Here is a 12500-nt window from a genome sequence, read left to right on the forward strand (position 1 = left end):
GATCCGATGTGAAGCTGAGATCAGAGAAAGATTTTATTACATTCTGTGTTTAATGAGTGTGTGTGCTTATTCGAAATAAAAAATGTCCCTCGTGAGGCTCCAGAGTTAAAAAAAAATGTTTAGAGAGAAGACAAAATACTGACACACCTGTCTATCTGCACCGGGGCGTCTCTTTATAGTGTTAGTGTTAAAGTCTATCTCAAACACCAGCACACACTGAGACACAGACAGACACGCAGGCAGTCAGGGACAAAGGTATAAAAAAAATGTAGGAACAAACTAAAGAGTAATTGAAGAAAAGACGAGTATAAAAAGTATAAAAAATCAGAGTTGATAAGAGGAAGAATAAAGAAGAAGGGTTGACAGAAGAAGAAAGAGTTAATGAAGGAAGCAGATTCAGCTTTTATCGACTGATGAGATCTTTAATAAGACTTTAATAACATCAGTGAACATAATATTCTGTTTCCTCATCTCACAGTGAACCCAGAAACTAATGTCTGAGTCTAATGTCCGAGTCTAATGTCCGAGTCTAATGTCCGAGTACAATGTCCGAGTCTAATGTCCGTGTCTAATTTACGTGTATGATGTCCAAGTCTAATGTCCGTGTCTTATGTCCGAGTCTAATGTCGAGTCTAATGTCCATGTCTGATGTCCCTTGTCTAATGTCCGTGTCTGATGTCCGAGTCTAATGTCCGAGTCTAATGTCCATGTCTGATGTCCCGTGTCTAATGTCCGTGTCTTATGTCTGTGTGTTATGTCCATGTCTAATGTCCGTGTCTAATTTCCGTGTATGATGTCAGAGTCTAATGTCCATGTCTTATGTCCGAGTCTAATGTCAGTGTCTAATTTCCATGACTGATGTCCGAGTCTAATGTCAGTGTCTAATTTCCATGTCTGATGTCCGAGTCTAATGTCCATGTCTTATGTCCGAGTCTAATGTCGAGTCTAATGTCCGTGTCTGATGTCCGAGTCTAATGTCTGAGTCTAATGTCCGTGTCTAATGTCCATGTCTATTTTCCGTGTATGATGTCCAAGTCTAATGTCCGAGTCTGATGTCCGAGTCTGATGTCCGAGTCTAATGTCCGTGTCTTATGTCCATGTCTGATGTCCGAGTCTAATGTCCGAGTCTAATGTCCGTGTCTAATGTCCGTGTCTAATGTCTGATGTCCGAGTCTAATGTCCGAGTCTAATGTCCGTTGTCCGAGTCTAATGTCCGAGTCTAATGTCCGTTATGTCCGATGTCCGTGTCTAATGTCCGAGTCTAATGTCCGAGTCTAATGTCCGATGTCCGTGTCTAATGTCCGTGTCTTATGTCCGAGTCTAATTTCCGTGTCTGATGTCCGAGTCTAATATCCGAGTCTGATGTCCGAGTCTAATGTCCGTGTCTTATGTCCATATCTGATGTCCCGTGTCTAATGTCCAAGTCTAATGTCCAAGTCTAATGTCCGTGTCTAATGTCTGATGTCAGAGTCTAATGTCCATGTCTTATGTCCGAGTCTAATGTCAGTGTCTAATTTCCGTGTCTGATGTCCGAGTCTAATGTCCGTGTCTAATGTCCGAGTCTAATGTCCGTGTCTAATGTCTGATGTCCGAGTCTAATGTCTGTGTCTAATTTCCGAGTCTGATGTCCGAGTCTAATGTCCGAGTCTTATGTCCGAGTCTAATGTCCGAGTCTAATGTCCGTGTCTAATGTCCGTGTCTAATGTCCGTGTCTGATGTCCCGTGTCTAATGTCCGAGTCTAATGTCCGAGTCTAATGTCCGTGTCTAATGTCCGTGTATGATGTCCAAGTCTAATGTCCGTGTCTTATGTCCGAGTCTAATTTCCGTGTCTGATGTCCGAGTCTAATATCCGAGTCTGATGTCTGTGTCTTATGTCCGAGTCTTATGTCCGAGTCTAATGTCCGTGTCTTATGTCCATATCTGATGTCCCGTGTCTAATGTCCGTGTCTTATGTCCATGTCTAATGTCCGTGTCTAATTTCCGTGTATGATGTCAGAGTCTAATGTCCATGTCTTATGTCCCAGTCTAATGTCAGTGTCTAATGTCCAAGTCTAATGTCCGTGTCTAATGTCTGATGTCAGAGTCTAATGTCCATGTCTTATGTCCGAGTCTAATGTCAGTGTCTAATTTCCGTGTCTGATGTCCGAGTCTAATGTCCGTGTCTAATGTCCGAGTCTAATGTCCATGTCTTATGTCTGATGTCCGAGTCTAATGTCCGTGTCTAATTTCCGTGTATGATGTCCATGTCTTATGTCCGTGTCTAATGTCCGAGTCTAATGTCCGTGTCTAATGTCCGAGTCTAATGTACGAGTCTAATGTCCGTGTCTAATGTCCGAGTCTAATGTCTGATGTCCAAGTCTAATGTCCGAGTCTAATGTCCGTGTCTTATGTCTGAGTCTAATGTCCGAGTCTAATGTCCGATGTCCGTGTCTAATGTCCGAGTCTAATGTCTGATGTCCAAGTCTAATGTCCGAGTCTAATGTCCGTGTCTTATGTCTGAGTCTAATGTCCGAGTCTAATGTCCGATGTCCGTGTCTAATGTCCGAGTCTAATGTCCGAGTCTAATGTCCGAGTCTAATGTCCGAGTCTAATGTCCGTGTATGATGTCCAAGTCTAATGTCCGTGTCTTATGTCCGAGTCTAATTTCCGTGTCTGATGTCCGAGTCTAATATCCGAGTCTGATGTCCGTGTCTTATGTCCGAGTCTTATGTCCGAGTCTAATGTCCGTGTCTTATGTCCATATCTGATGTCTCGTGTCTAATGTCCATGTCTTATGTCCATGTCTAATGTCCATGTCTTATGTCCGAGTCTAATGTCAGTGTCTAATTTCCGTGTCTGATGTCCGAGTCTAATGTCCGTGTCTAATGTCCGAGTCTAATTTCCGTGTCTAATGTCTGATGTCCGAGTCTAATGTCCGTGTCTAATGTTCAAGTCTAATGTCCGTGTCTAATGTTCAAGTCTAATGTCCGTGTCTAATGTCTAATGTCCGAGTCTAATGTCCGAGTCTAATGTCCGTGTCTAATGTCCGTGTCTGATGTCGCGTGTCTAATGTCCGTGTCTAATGTCCGAGTCTAATGTCCGAGTCTAATGTCCGTGTCTAATTTCCGTGTATGATGTCCAAGTCTAATGTCCGTGTCTTATGTCCGAGTCTAATTTCCGTGTCTGATGTCCGAGTCTAATATCTGAGTCTGATGTCCGTGTCTTATGTCCGAGTCTTATGTCCGAGTCTAATGTCCGTGTCTTATGTCCATATCTGATGTCTCGTGTCTAATGTCCATGTCTTATGTCCATGTCTAATGTCCGTGTCTAATTTCCGTGTATGATGTCAGAGTCTAATGTCCATGTCTTATGTCCGAGTCTAATGTCAGTGTCTAATTTCCGTGTCTGATGTCCGAGTCTAATGTCCGTGTCTAATGTCCGAGTCTAATGTCCGTGTCTAATGTCTGATGTCCGAGTCTAATGTCCGTGTCTAATGTCCAAGTCTAATGTCCGTGTCTAATGTCTAATGTCCATGTCTTATGTCCGAGTCTAATGTCCGAGTCTAATGTCCGTGTCTAATGTCCGTGTCTAATGTCCGTGTCTAATGTCCGTGTCTGATGTCCCGTGTCTAATGTCCGTGTCTAATGTCCGAGTCTAATGTCCGAGTCTAATGTTCGTGTCTAATTTCCGTGTATGATGTCCAAGTCTAATGTCCGTGTCTTATGTCCGAGTCTAATTTCCGTGTCTGATGTCCGAGTCTAATATCCGAGTCTGATGTCTGTGTCTTATGTCCGAGTCTAATGTCCGAGTCTAATGTCCGTGTCTTATGTCCATATCTGATGTCCCGTGTCTAATGTCCGTGTCTTATGTCCATGTCTAATGTCCGTGTCTAATTTCCGTGTATGATGTCAGAGTCTAATGTCCATGTCTTATGTCCCAGTCTAATGTCAGTGTCTAATGTCCAAGTCTAATGTCCGTGTCTAATGTCTGATGTCAGAGTCTAATGTCCATGTCTTATGTCCGAGTCTAATGTCCGTGTCTAATGTCCGAGTCTAATGTCCGTGTCTTATGTCTGATGTCCGAGTCTAATGTCCGTGTCTAATTTCCGTGTATGATGTCCATGTCTTATGTCCGTGTCTAATGTCCGAGTCTAATGTCCGTGTCTAATGTCCGAGTCTAATGTCCGTGTCTAATGTCCGAGTCTAATGTCTGATGTCCAAGTCTAATGTCCGAGTCTAATGTCCGTGTCTTATGTCTGAGTCTAATGTCCGAGTCTAATGTCCGATGTCCGTGTCTAATGTCCGAGTCTAATGTCCGAGTCTAATGTCCGAGTCTAATGTCCGTGTATGATGTCCAAGTCTAATGTCCGTGTCTTATGTCCGAGTCTAATTTCCGTGTCTGATGTCCGAGTCTAATATCTGAGTCTGATGTCCGTGTCTTATGTCCGAGTCTTATGTCTGAGTCTAATGTCCGTGTCTTATGTCCATATCTGATGTCTCGTGTCTAATGTCCATGTCTTATGTCCATGTCTAATGTCCGTGTCTAATTTCCGTGTCTGATGTCCGAGTCTAATGTCCGTGTCTAATGTCCGAGTCTAATGTCCGTGTCTAATGTCTGATGTCCGAGTCTAATGTCCGTGTCTAATGTCCAAGTCTAATGTCCGTGTCTAATGTCTGATGTCAGAGTCTAATGTCCATGTCTTATGTCCGAGTCTAATGTCCGAGTCTAATGTCCGTGTCTAATGTCCGTGTCTAATGTCCGTGTCTGATGTCCCGTGTCTAATGTCCGTGTCTAATGTCCGAGTCTAATGTCCGAGTCTAATGTCCGTGTCTTATGTCCGAGTCTAATGTCCGAGTCTAATGTCCGTGTCTTATGTCCATATCTGATGTCCCGTGTCTAATGTCCGTGTCTTATGTCCATGTCTAATGTCCGTGTCTAATTTCCGTGTATGATGTCAGAGTCTAATGTCCATGTCTTATGTCCCAGTCTAATGTCAGTGTCTAATGTCCAAGTCTAATGTCCATGTCTTATGTCCGAGTCTAATGTCCGTGTCTAATGTCCGAGTCTAATGTCCGTGTCTTATGTCTGATGTCCGAGTCTAATGTCCGTGTCTAATTTCCGTGTATGATGTCCATGTCTTATGTCCGTGTCTAATGTCCGAGTCTAATGTCCGTGTCTAATGTCCGAGTCTAATGTCCGTGTCTAATGTCCGAGTCTAATGTCTGATGTCCAAGTCTAATGTCCGAGTCTAATGTCCGTGTCTTATGTCTGAGTCTAATGTCCGAGTCTAATGTCCGATGTCCGTGTCTAATGTCCGAGTCTAATGTCCGAGTCTAATGTCCGAGTCTAATGTCCGTGTATGATGTCCAAGTCTAATGTCCGTGTCTTATGTCCGAGTCTAATTTCCGTGTCTGATGTCCGAGTCTAATATCCGAGTCTGATGTCCGTGTCTTATGTCCGAGTCTTATGTCCGAGTCTAATGTCCGTGTCTTATGTCCGAGTCTAATGTCCGAGTCTAATGTCCGTGTCTTATGTCCATATCTGATGTCCTGTGTCTAATGTCCGTGTCTTATGTCCATGTCTAATGTCCGTGTCTAATTTCCGTGTATGATGTCAGAGTCTAATGTCCATGTCTTATGTCCCAGTCTAATGTCAGTGTCTAATGTCCAAGTCTAATGTCCGTGTCTAATGTCTGATGTCAGAGTCTAATGTCCATGTCTTATGTCCGAGTCTAATGTCCGTGTCTAATGTCCGAGTCTAATGTCCGTGTCTTATGTCTGATGTCCGAGTCTAATGTCCGTGTCTAATTTCCGTATATGATGTCCATGTCTTATGTCCGTGTCTAATGTCCGAGTCTAATGTCCGTGTCTAATGTCCGAGTCTAATGTCCGTGTCTAATGTCCGAGTCTAATGTCTGATGTCCAAGTCTAATGTCCGAGTCTAATGTCCGTGTCTTATGTCTGAGTCTAATGTCCGAGTCTAATGTCCGATGTCCGTGTCTAATGTCCGAGTCTAATGTCCGAGTCTAATGTCCGAGTCTAATGTCCGTGTATGATGTCCAAGTCTAATGTCCGTGTCTTATGTCCGAGTCTAATTTCCGTGTCTGATGTCCGAGTCTAATATCCGAGTCTGATGTCCGTGTCTTATGTCCGAGTCTTATGTCCGAGTCTAATGTCCGTGTCTTATGTCCATATCTGATGTCTCGTGTCTAATGTCCATGTCTTATGTCCATGTCTAATGTCCGTGTCTAATTTCCGTGTATGATGTCAGAGTCTAATGTCCATGTCTTATGTCCGAGTCTAATGTCAGTGTCTAATTTCCGTGTCTGATGTCCGAGTCTAATGTCCGTGTCTAATGTCCGAGTCTAATGTCCGTGTCTAATGTCTGATGTCCGAGTCTAATGTCCGTGTCTAATGTCCAAGTCTAATGTCCGTGTCTAATGTCTGATGTCAGAGTCTAATGTCCATGTCTTATGTCCGAGTCTAATGTCAGTGTCTAATTTCCGTGTCTGATGTCCGAGTCTAATGTCCGTGTCTAATGTCCGAGTCTAATGTCCGTGTCTAATTTCCGTGTATGATGTCCATGTCTTATGTCCGAGTCTAATGTCCGAGTCTAATGTCCGTGTCTAATTTCCGTGTATGATGTCCATGTCTTATGTCCATGTCTTATGTCCGAGTCTAATGTACGAGTCTAATGTCCGAATCTAATGTCAGAGTCTAATGTCTGAGTCTAACACTAACATCAGAGCTTCTTTCACATCTCAGACACCATGTTAAAGAATTCCATTTCTTATTAACCTTAAATTCCACTGGAACCCAACAGACATGTCTAAACGTTAAGTTTAAACAGTCAGTAAACAAACGTTAAATTTCAACAGTCAGTAAACAAACATTAAGTTTCAACAGTCAGTAAACAAACGTTAAGTTTCAACAGTCAGTAAACAAACGTTAAATTCAAACTTAAAGTTAAAGTGTGAGGAAGCTGGTCGTGGGGGCGACAGGTCAGTAAGTGGAGTTCAGTGTTTCATATTTTAAGGTGTTAGTTTGCTTCATGTCATTATTTTTAGTTGTTAGGAGATTTATTTATTTTTAATAGTTAGTAAAACATATTTTATTTAAATTGTTGATTTATTTATTTTGAGTAGTTAGTGGATTTTTGGGGCGTGGCCAAACTCTTACCATAAAGAGGGCGGAGTCATCTGTGTGGGTGGAGCGTCTGGAGGGGTAAACATTCTGAACACAAAGACAGACAGACAGTCAGACAGCCAGAGAGAAAGTCAGAGAGCAAGAAAGACAGACAGACAGACACAGACTCACACTTTGTGTGTGTGTGTGTGTGTGTGTGGGGGGGGGGGGTTAATATGTTCTTTTACGAGACAAAAAAACAAAGTGAAGATTTTCTGTTTTTCCTTTTAATAATTTGATTAATTAATTTTAATATTTTTTTTTTATTGAGTACTTTTACTTTCAATACTTGAACTACATTTTCCTGATTATACTTATAAGCTTTTACTGCAGTAACACTTTACTGTAACGGAGTATTATTATTGTGTTGTGGTGTATATGTGTCTCACCTCACTCTCTGGACTGCACTTTGTTGGACTCTGAGCTGCGTTCTGTTGAAAAACAACAACATTTTGTCTGCTGAAGGACGAAACACAGAATGTTTGTTCTCGTCCTCGTTTCATAACGTGCAGCTTCTGATTGTGCATGTGTATTGATTGTGTTAAAAATATTTGTGCAGTGTGAGATAAAGATGAGGCTACACTAATATTATTAGTATTATAATAATACTAGTCTTAAAACCCTGACATGAGTCAGCGTCATGAGTCCTAAATCCTGACATGAGTCAGCGTTATGAGTCCTAAACCCTGACATGAGTCAGCATCATGAGTCCTAAACCCTGACATGAGTCAGCGTTATGAATCCTAAACCCTGACATGAGTCAGCATCATGAGTCTTACACCCTGACATGAGTCAGCGTTATGAATCCTAAACCCTGACATGAGTCAGCGCTGACCCTCTGGATCAGTGATTGATGATCCATTGCCTGGAGGGATTTTATTGTGAAACATCTAGGGGAAGTGGCAACGGCTGCCCTTCACAATAAGAGTCCACAGTGTGCTGTACCTTGGTGGAGTCTCTCTGCAGAGATCGATTCCTCTGTCTCTCCTCGTCGTACCTCAGAGCAGCCAGGTGAGCCTCCCTCCTCACCCTCTCAACCCCCCCCGGACCAGCTACACCCCCTGCTCTCTGAGGGGGAGACAGACAGACGGACGGGGGGGGGGACAGGCAGACAGGGGGGGGAGACAGACGGACAGATGGGCAGACAGACAGACAGACAGACAGGGGGGGAGACAGACAGTCATGAGCAGCTGGGATTTGTAGTCGATGGTCTAAAACTTTGGAGGACAGCAGACGCCAAAATAAAAAATACACAAAAATAAACGACTCAATAAATTAATTAATGTCATTAAATGTATCAAAAATAAATAATCTGTTGTTTTAATTTGCTTCTTTATTCATCAACCTTTTTGTATCAAGAGGTTTTACCTAGCGCCTTGAGATTGCTTTTAGCTATGCAAGGCACTTTACAAATCAAATGTATTATTATTACCTGAGTCTGGGAGCCAGAGGGCGCTGTGACACCATCAACCACATTCCTATGACAGGCAGGCAGGCAGGCAGGCAGACAGACAGACAGACAGACAGACAGACAGACAGACAGACAGACAGACAGACAGACAGACAGACAGACAGAGAGAGAGAGAGAGAGAGAGAGAGGCAGTATTATTTTACAGTATACATTAACAGCCAATTATAAACTCAAAGACTAAACTTATCCCTGGGGAACATTCAGTATTTATTTATAATATTGGACCTGTTGTGTCTCCTCGTGTCTTCTGTCCTCGAGTTGGTTTTTACTGGAGAACCCTGGACACACAAACAGGAAGTCACACAGCGCTTCACAAAATAAAGTACAATAAATGAGGTCGGTCTGCGACCGAAAACTAAACTGCTGCATAACAAACCTACGAAAGATTAATATTATCAATAATCTGCAGATAATATTCTGGTGCATGAAACGCTGACTCAAGGTGACCTCAGGTGACCTCAGGTAACTCAAAGTGACCTCAGGTAACTCAAAGTGACCCCAGGTGACCTCAGGTAACTCAAAGTGACCTCAGGTGACCTCAGGTAACTCAAAGTGACCTCAGGTAACTCAAGGTGACCCCAGGTGACTCAAAGTGACCTCAGGTAACTCAAGGTGACCTCAGGTAACTCAAGGTGACCTCAGGTAACTCAAGGTGACCTCAGGTGACTCAAAGTGACCTCAGGTGACCTAAGGTAACTCAAGGTGACCTCAGGTGACTTAAGGTGACCTCAGGTAACTCAAAGTGACCCCAGATGACTCAAAGTGACCTCAGGTAACTCAAAGTGACCCCAGATGACTCAAAGTGACCTCAGGTAACTCAAAGTGACCCCAGATGACTCAAGGTGACCTCAGGTCACTCAAAGTGACCCCAGGTGACTCAAAGTGACCTCAGGTCACTCCTGGTGAGTGGCCGGAGCTCCTACCTCTCTGGTGATGCGTCTCTCGATGTAAGCCATGAACTGAGAGCTGAGGCTGGCGCCGTCCCCCCCGCCTGCAGCTCGACTCCTCCCCTCCTCCTCCTCTTCCTCCCCCACACAGCTGTCGATGAAGTCTATCTGCTCCAGCTCCACATCTGGAGAACACAGCAGAACAGATGATCTAGGCTTCACTCAGTTTTTCCTAGTTGACGTGTTTCCCAACTGCTCTTACAGAAGTGTCCGAGCGTAGATCAGGGCCACAACTGGGGGGGGGGGGGGGGGGGCGTGTGACGTTACCTTACTTTGTGGCACAAAGTGGCAGAAACTAGAAAACAAATATTCGCCTCGTCTTCCTAGTGGCGGCGCAGCCAGCCGGGACGGAGCCTCAGTCAGACGGAGGTCCAGTCAGACGGAGCCTCAGTCAGACGGAGGTCCAGTCAGACGGAGCCTCAGTCAGACGGAGCCTCAGTCAGACGGAGGTCCAGTCAGACGGAGCCTCAGTCAGACGGAGCCTCAGTCAGACGGAGCCTCAGTCAGACGGAGGTCCAGTCAGACGGAGCCTCAGTCAGACGGAGGTCCAGTCAGACGGAGGTCCAGTCAGACGGAGCCTCAGTCAGACGGAGGTCCAGTCAGACGGAGCCTCAGTCAGACGGAGCCTCAGTCAGACGGAGGTCCAGTCAGACGGAGCCTCAGTCAGACGGAGCCTCAGTCAGACGGAGGTCCAGTCAGACGGAGGTCCAGTCAGACGGAGCCTCAGTCAGACGGAGGTCCAGTCAGACGGAGCCTCAGTCAGACGGAGCCTCAGTCAGACGGAGGTCCAGTCAGACGGAGCCTCAGTCAGACGGAGCCTCAGTCAGACGGAGGTCCAGTCAGACGGAGGTCCAGTCAGACGGAGCCTCAGTCAGACGGAGCCTCAGTCAGACGGAGGTCCAGTCAGCGGCCGGAGAGACTTGAACTCAGCAGAACCAGCCCTGCAGTCACAGGTGGCTGGACCTGTGTAACAATAGGCTGAACTCCAGCTAACTGCTAACTGAAGCTTCGCCGTTTCGTGGGGCTGCCCACAGATAAACACTCAGAGAAACATCCTCCTGCAGCTGTGAGGACGAAGAGAGGTGGTGCGGGGGGGGGGGGGGTTTTCTCCTTTCTGTCACTTTGAATGAAATCCAATAAACGAACAGGAACATGTCTGTAATATCTACAGTCAGGCAGCTTTTTCTCTCTGTACTGAGGCAGACTGCAGCTACACTGACTCACACAAAGGACCCAAACCCTACGAGATCATTTCTGTCGGAACACGCCTGAAGGTCACAAGTATTTATAATAAACTCACGTGTGCCGTTAGCCAGCAGAGTTCCTCTCTGTCTCTGCTCTCTGCTGATGTCAGCGACTCTCAGCGGCAGTTCTGACAGCTCCTCTGTGGGCTGGACACACAGACAGGAAGTGACAAAACGTGTGCGTGTGAGTGTGAGTGTGAGTGAGTGAGTGAGTGAGTGAGTGAGTGAGTGAGTCTGACCTCGTTCCCCGACCATCTCTTGTCTCCGCTGTCGACGCTGTTGAAGCCAGAGTCCAGTGCTCCGTACGGACGTCCGGGGTAAAGCTCGTCCACGCTGACACACAAACACAGAAATAAGGATTGACTGGGGCTTTTATTGTGAAGGATCAGAAGGAAGTCTTCAGTTAGTCAGATGTTAAGAATCTGAATCAGTTAAAAATTGCAGCTCTTTGTTACGTTTGAGAGAACAGCGGAACATGGTCTTCGTGGCTCTGAGGTGGAGACCACAGGAAGCCAGGAGAAGAACTGAGTCCGTGTGATAATTACAGGTCTACAGTTTACAGCAGGGCTGCCCAATGTGCGGCCCGCAGCCCAGAGTCGGCCACCCATAGGGTTCAATTTGGCCTGCCAGATGTTTTTAGCAGAAAGAAAGAAATCAGTTCATTTTTTGTAGGATCTCATTCGTCAGTGAGCAGAGACACGTGAATCAGATTCAGCTTTTATTGTTGTGAGTGAAAACTTAAACATAAGAACCACAGAAGGGATTTCTAAACTTATATTATTATTACTTTAAAAAGACCTGAGGACACAATAAAACAGCACAAACCTTTTACTATGTTTTCATACATATCTGTATTATATATATTTCTTCTTTTTATATATATATACTGTGTTTTTAAATGAACTGTTTGCAGTGTTTTATTTTATGATTATTGAATATTCAGTTCACAATTATTCACGGTTTTCTTTATTTTAGTGTTTAGTGTTCTTCCTTTCATATTATGTTTGTTATACTTCAAAGTGAAGCTTCACAATAAAGCATCTGAAACAGTTTACAATGATTCCAATAAGAAAAGGTTCTGACCAGGAGCTGAAGGTCAAAGGTCGTCTGTCGTAGTCCGGTAGTTCCGGCGTCGTCTTGCTGGCCTCCAGGTTCAGAAACTTAAATATGTGCACCTTCCCTTTGATACAGATCTACACGCAGAGGAAACACACACATTAACCGCAAGCACACGCACACACGCACACACACGCACACACACACACACGATGACATCCCTTCCTGTGTACCTGTGCAGGTGGCGTCTGCAGAGGGTTGTTGTCGAGGACGATGCTCTGCAGCTGAGAGAGCTTCCGGTAACAGACGGGGATGGACGTCACTTTGTTACAAGAGAAGTCCAGACGCACCAGAGGAAGCTCGGCCAGCTCTGAACACACAGGAAGTACTGATCAATGTGACAATACACACAGGAAGTACTGATCAATGTGACAATACACACAGGAAGTACTGATCAATGTGACAATACACACAGGAAGTGCTGATCAATGTGACAATACACACAGGAAGTACTGATCAATGTGACAATACACACAGGAAGTACTGATCAATGTGACAATACACACAGGAAGTGCTGATCACTGTGACAATACACACAGGAAGTGCTGATCAATGTGA

The 12500-nt window shown here is 44.8% G+C and overlaps 1 protein-coding gene across 2 annotated transcripts in view; it reads right to left on the reverse strand.

Annotated features, from left to right (window-relative positions):
* Positions 1-5989: 5989 nt before the first annotated feature.
* lrch3 (leucine-rich repeats and calponin homology (CH) domain containing 3) overlaps positions 5990-12500 on the reverse strand; it is a 12204-nt gene continuing 5693 nt past the window's right edge. The window contains exons 5-14 of one of the 2 annotated variants that reach the window (XM_029445561.1): positions 12116-12252; positions 11910-12019; positions 11066-11159; positions 10883-10973; positions 9559-9707; positions 8861-8913; positions 8597-8642; positions 8110-8232; positions 7554-7595; positions 5990-7212 (exon numbers count right to left, since the gene is read on the reverse strand). In XM_029445561.1, coding sequence (XP_029301421.1) covers positions 7108-7212; positions 7554-7595; positions 8110-8232; positions 8597-8642; positions 8861-8913; positions 9559-9707; positions 10883-10973; positions 11066-11159; positions 11910-12019; positions 12116-12252 — 950 coding nt within the window. In that variant the 3' untranslated portion in view covers positions 5990-7107. Of the gene's footprint in view, positions 7213-7553; positions 7596-8109; positions 8233-8280; positions 8382-8596; positions 8643-8860; positions 8914-9558; positions 9708-10882; positions 10974-11065; positions 11160-11909; positions 12020-12115; positions 12253-12500 lie in introns of those variants that run through there. The other variant, XM_029445562.1, reaches the window with a different exon arrangement.

Source organism: Cottoperca gobio, chromosome 13 (assembly GCF_900634415.1).
Source record: "Cottoperca gobio chromosome 13, fCotGob3.1, whole genome shotgun sequence".
NCBI classification, from domain to species: Eukaryota; Metazoa; Chordata; class Actinopteri; order Perciformes; family Bovichtidae; genus Cottoperca; species Cottoperca gobio.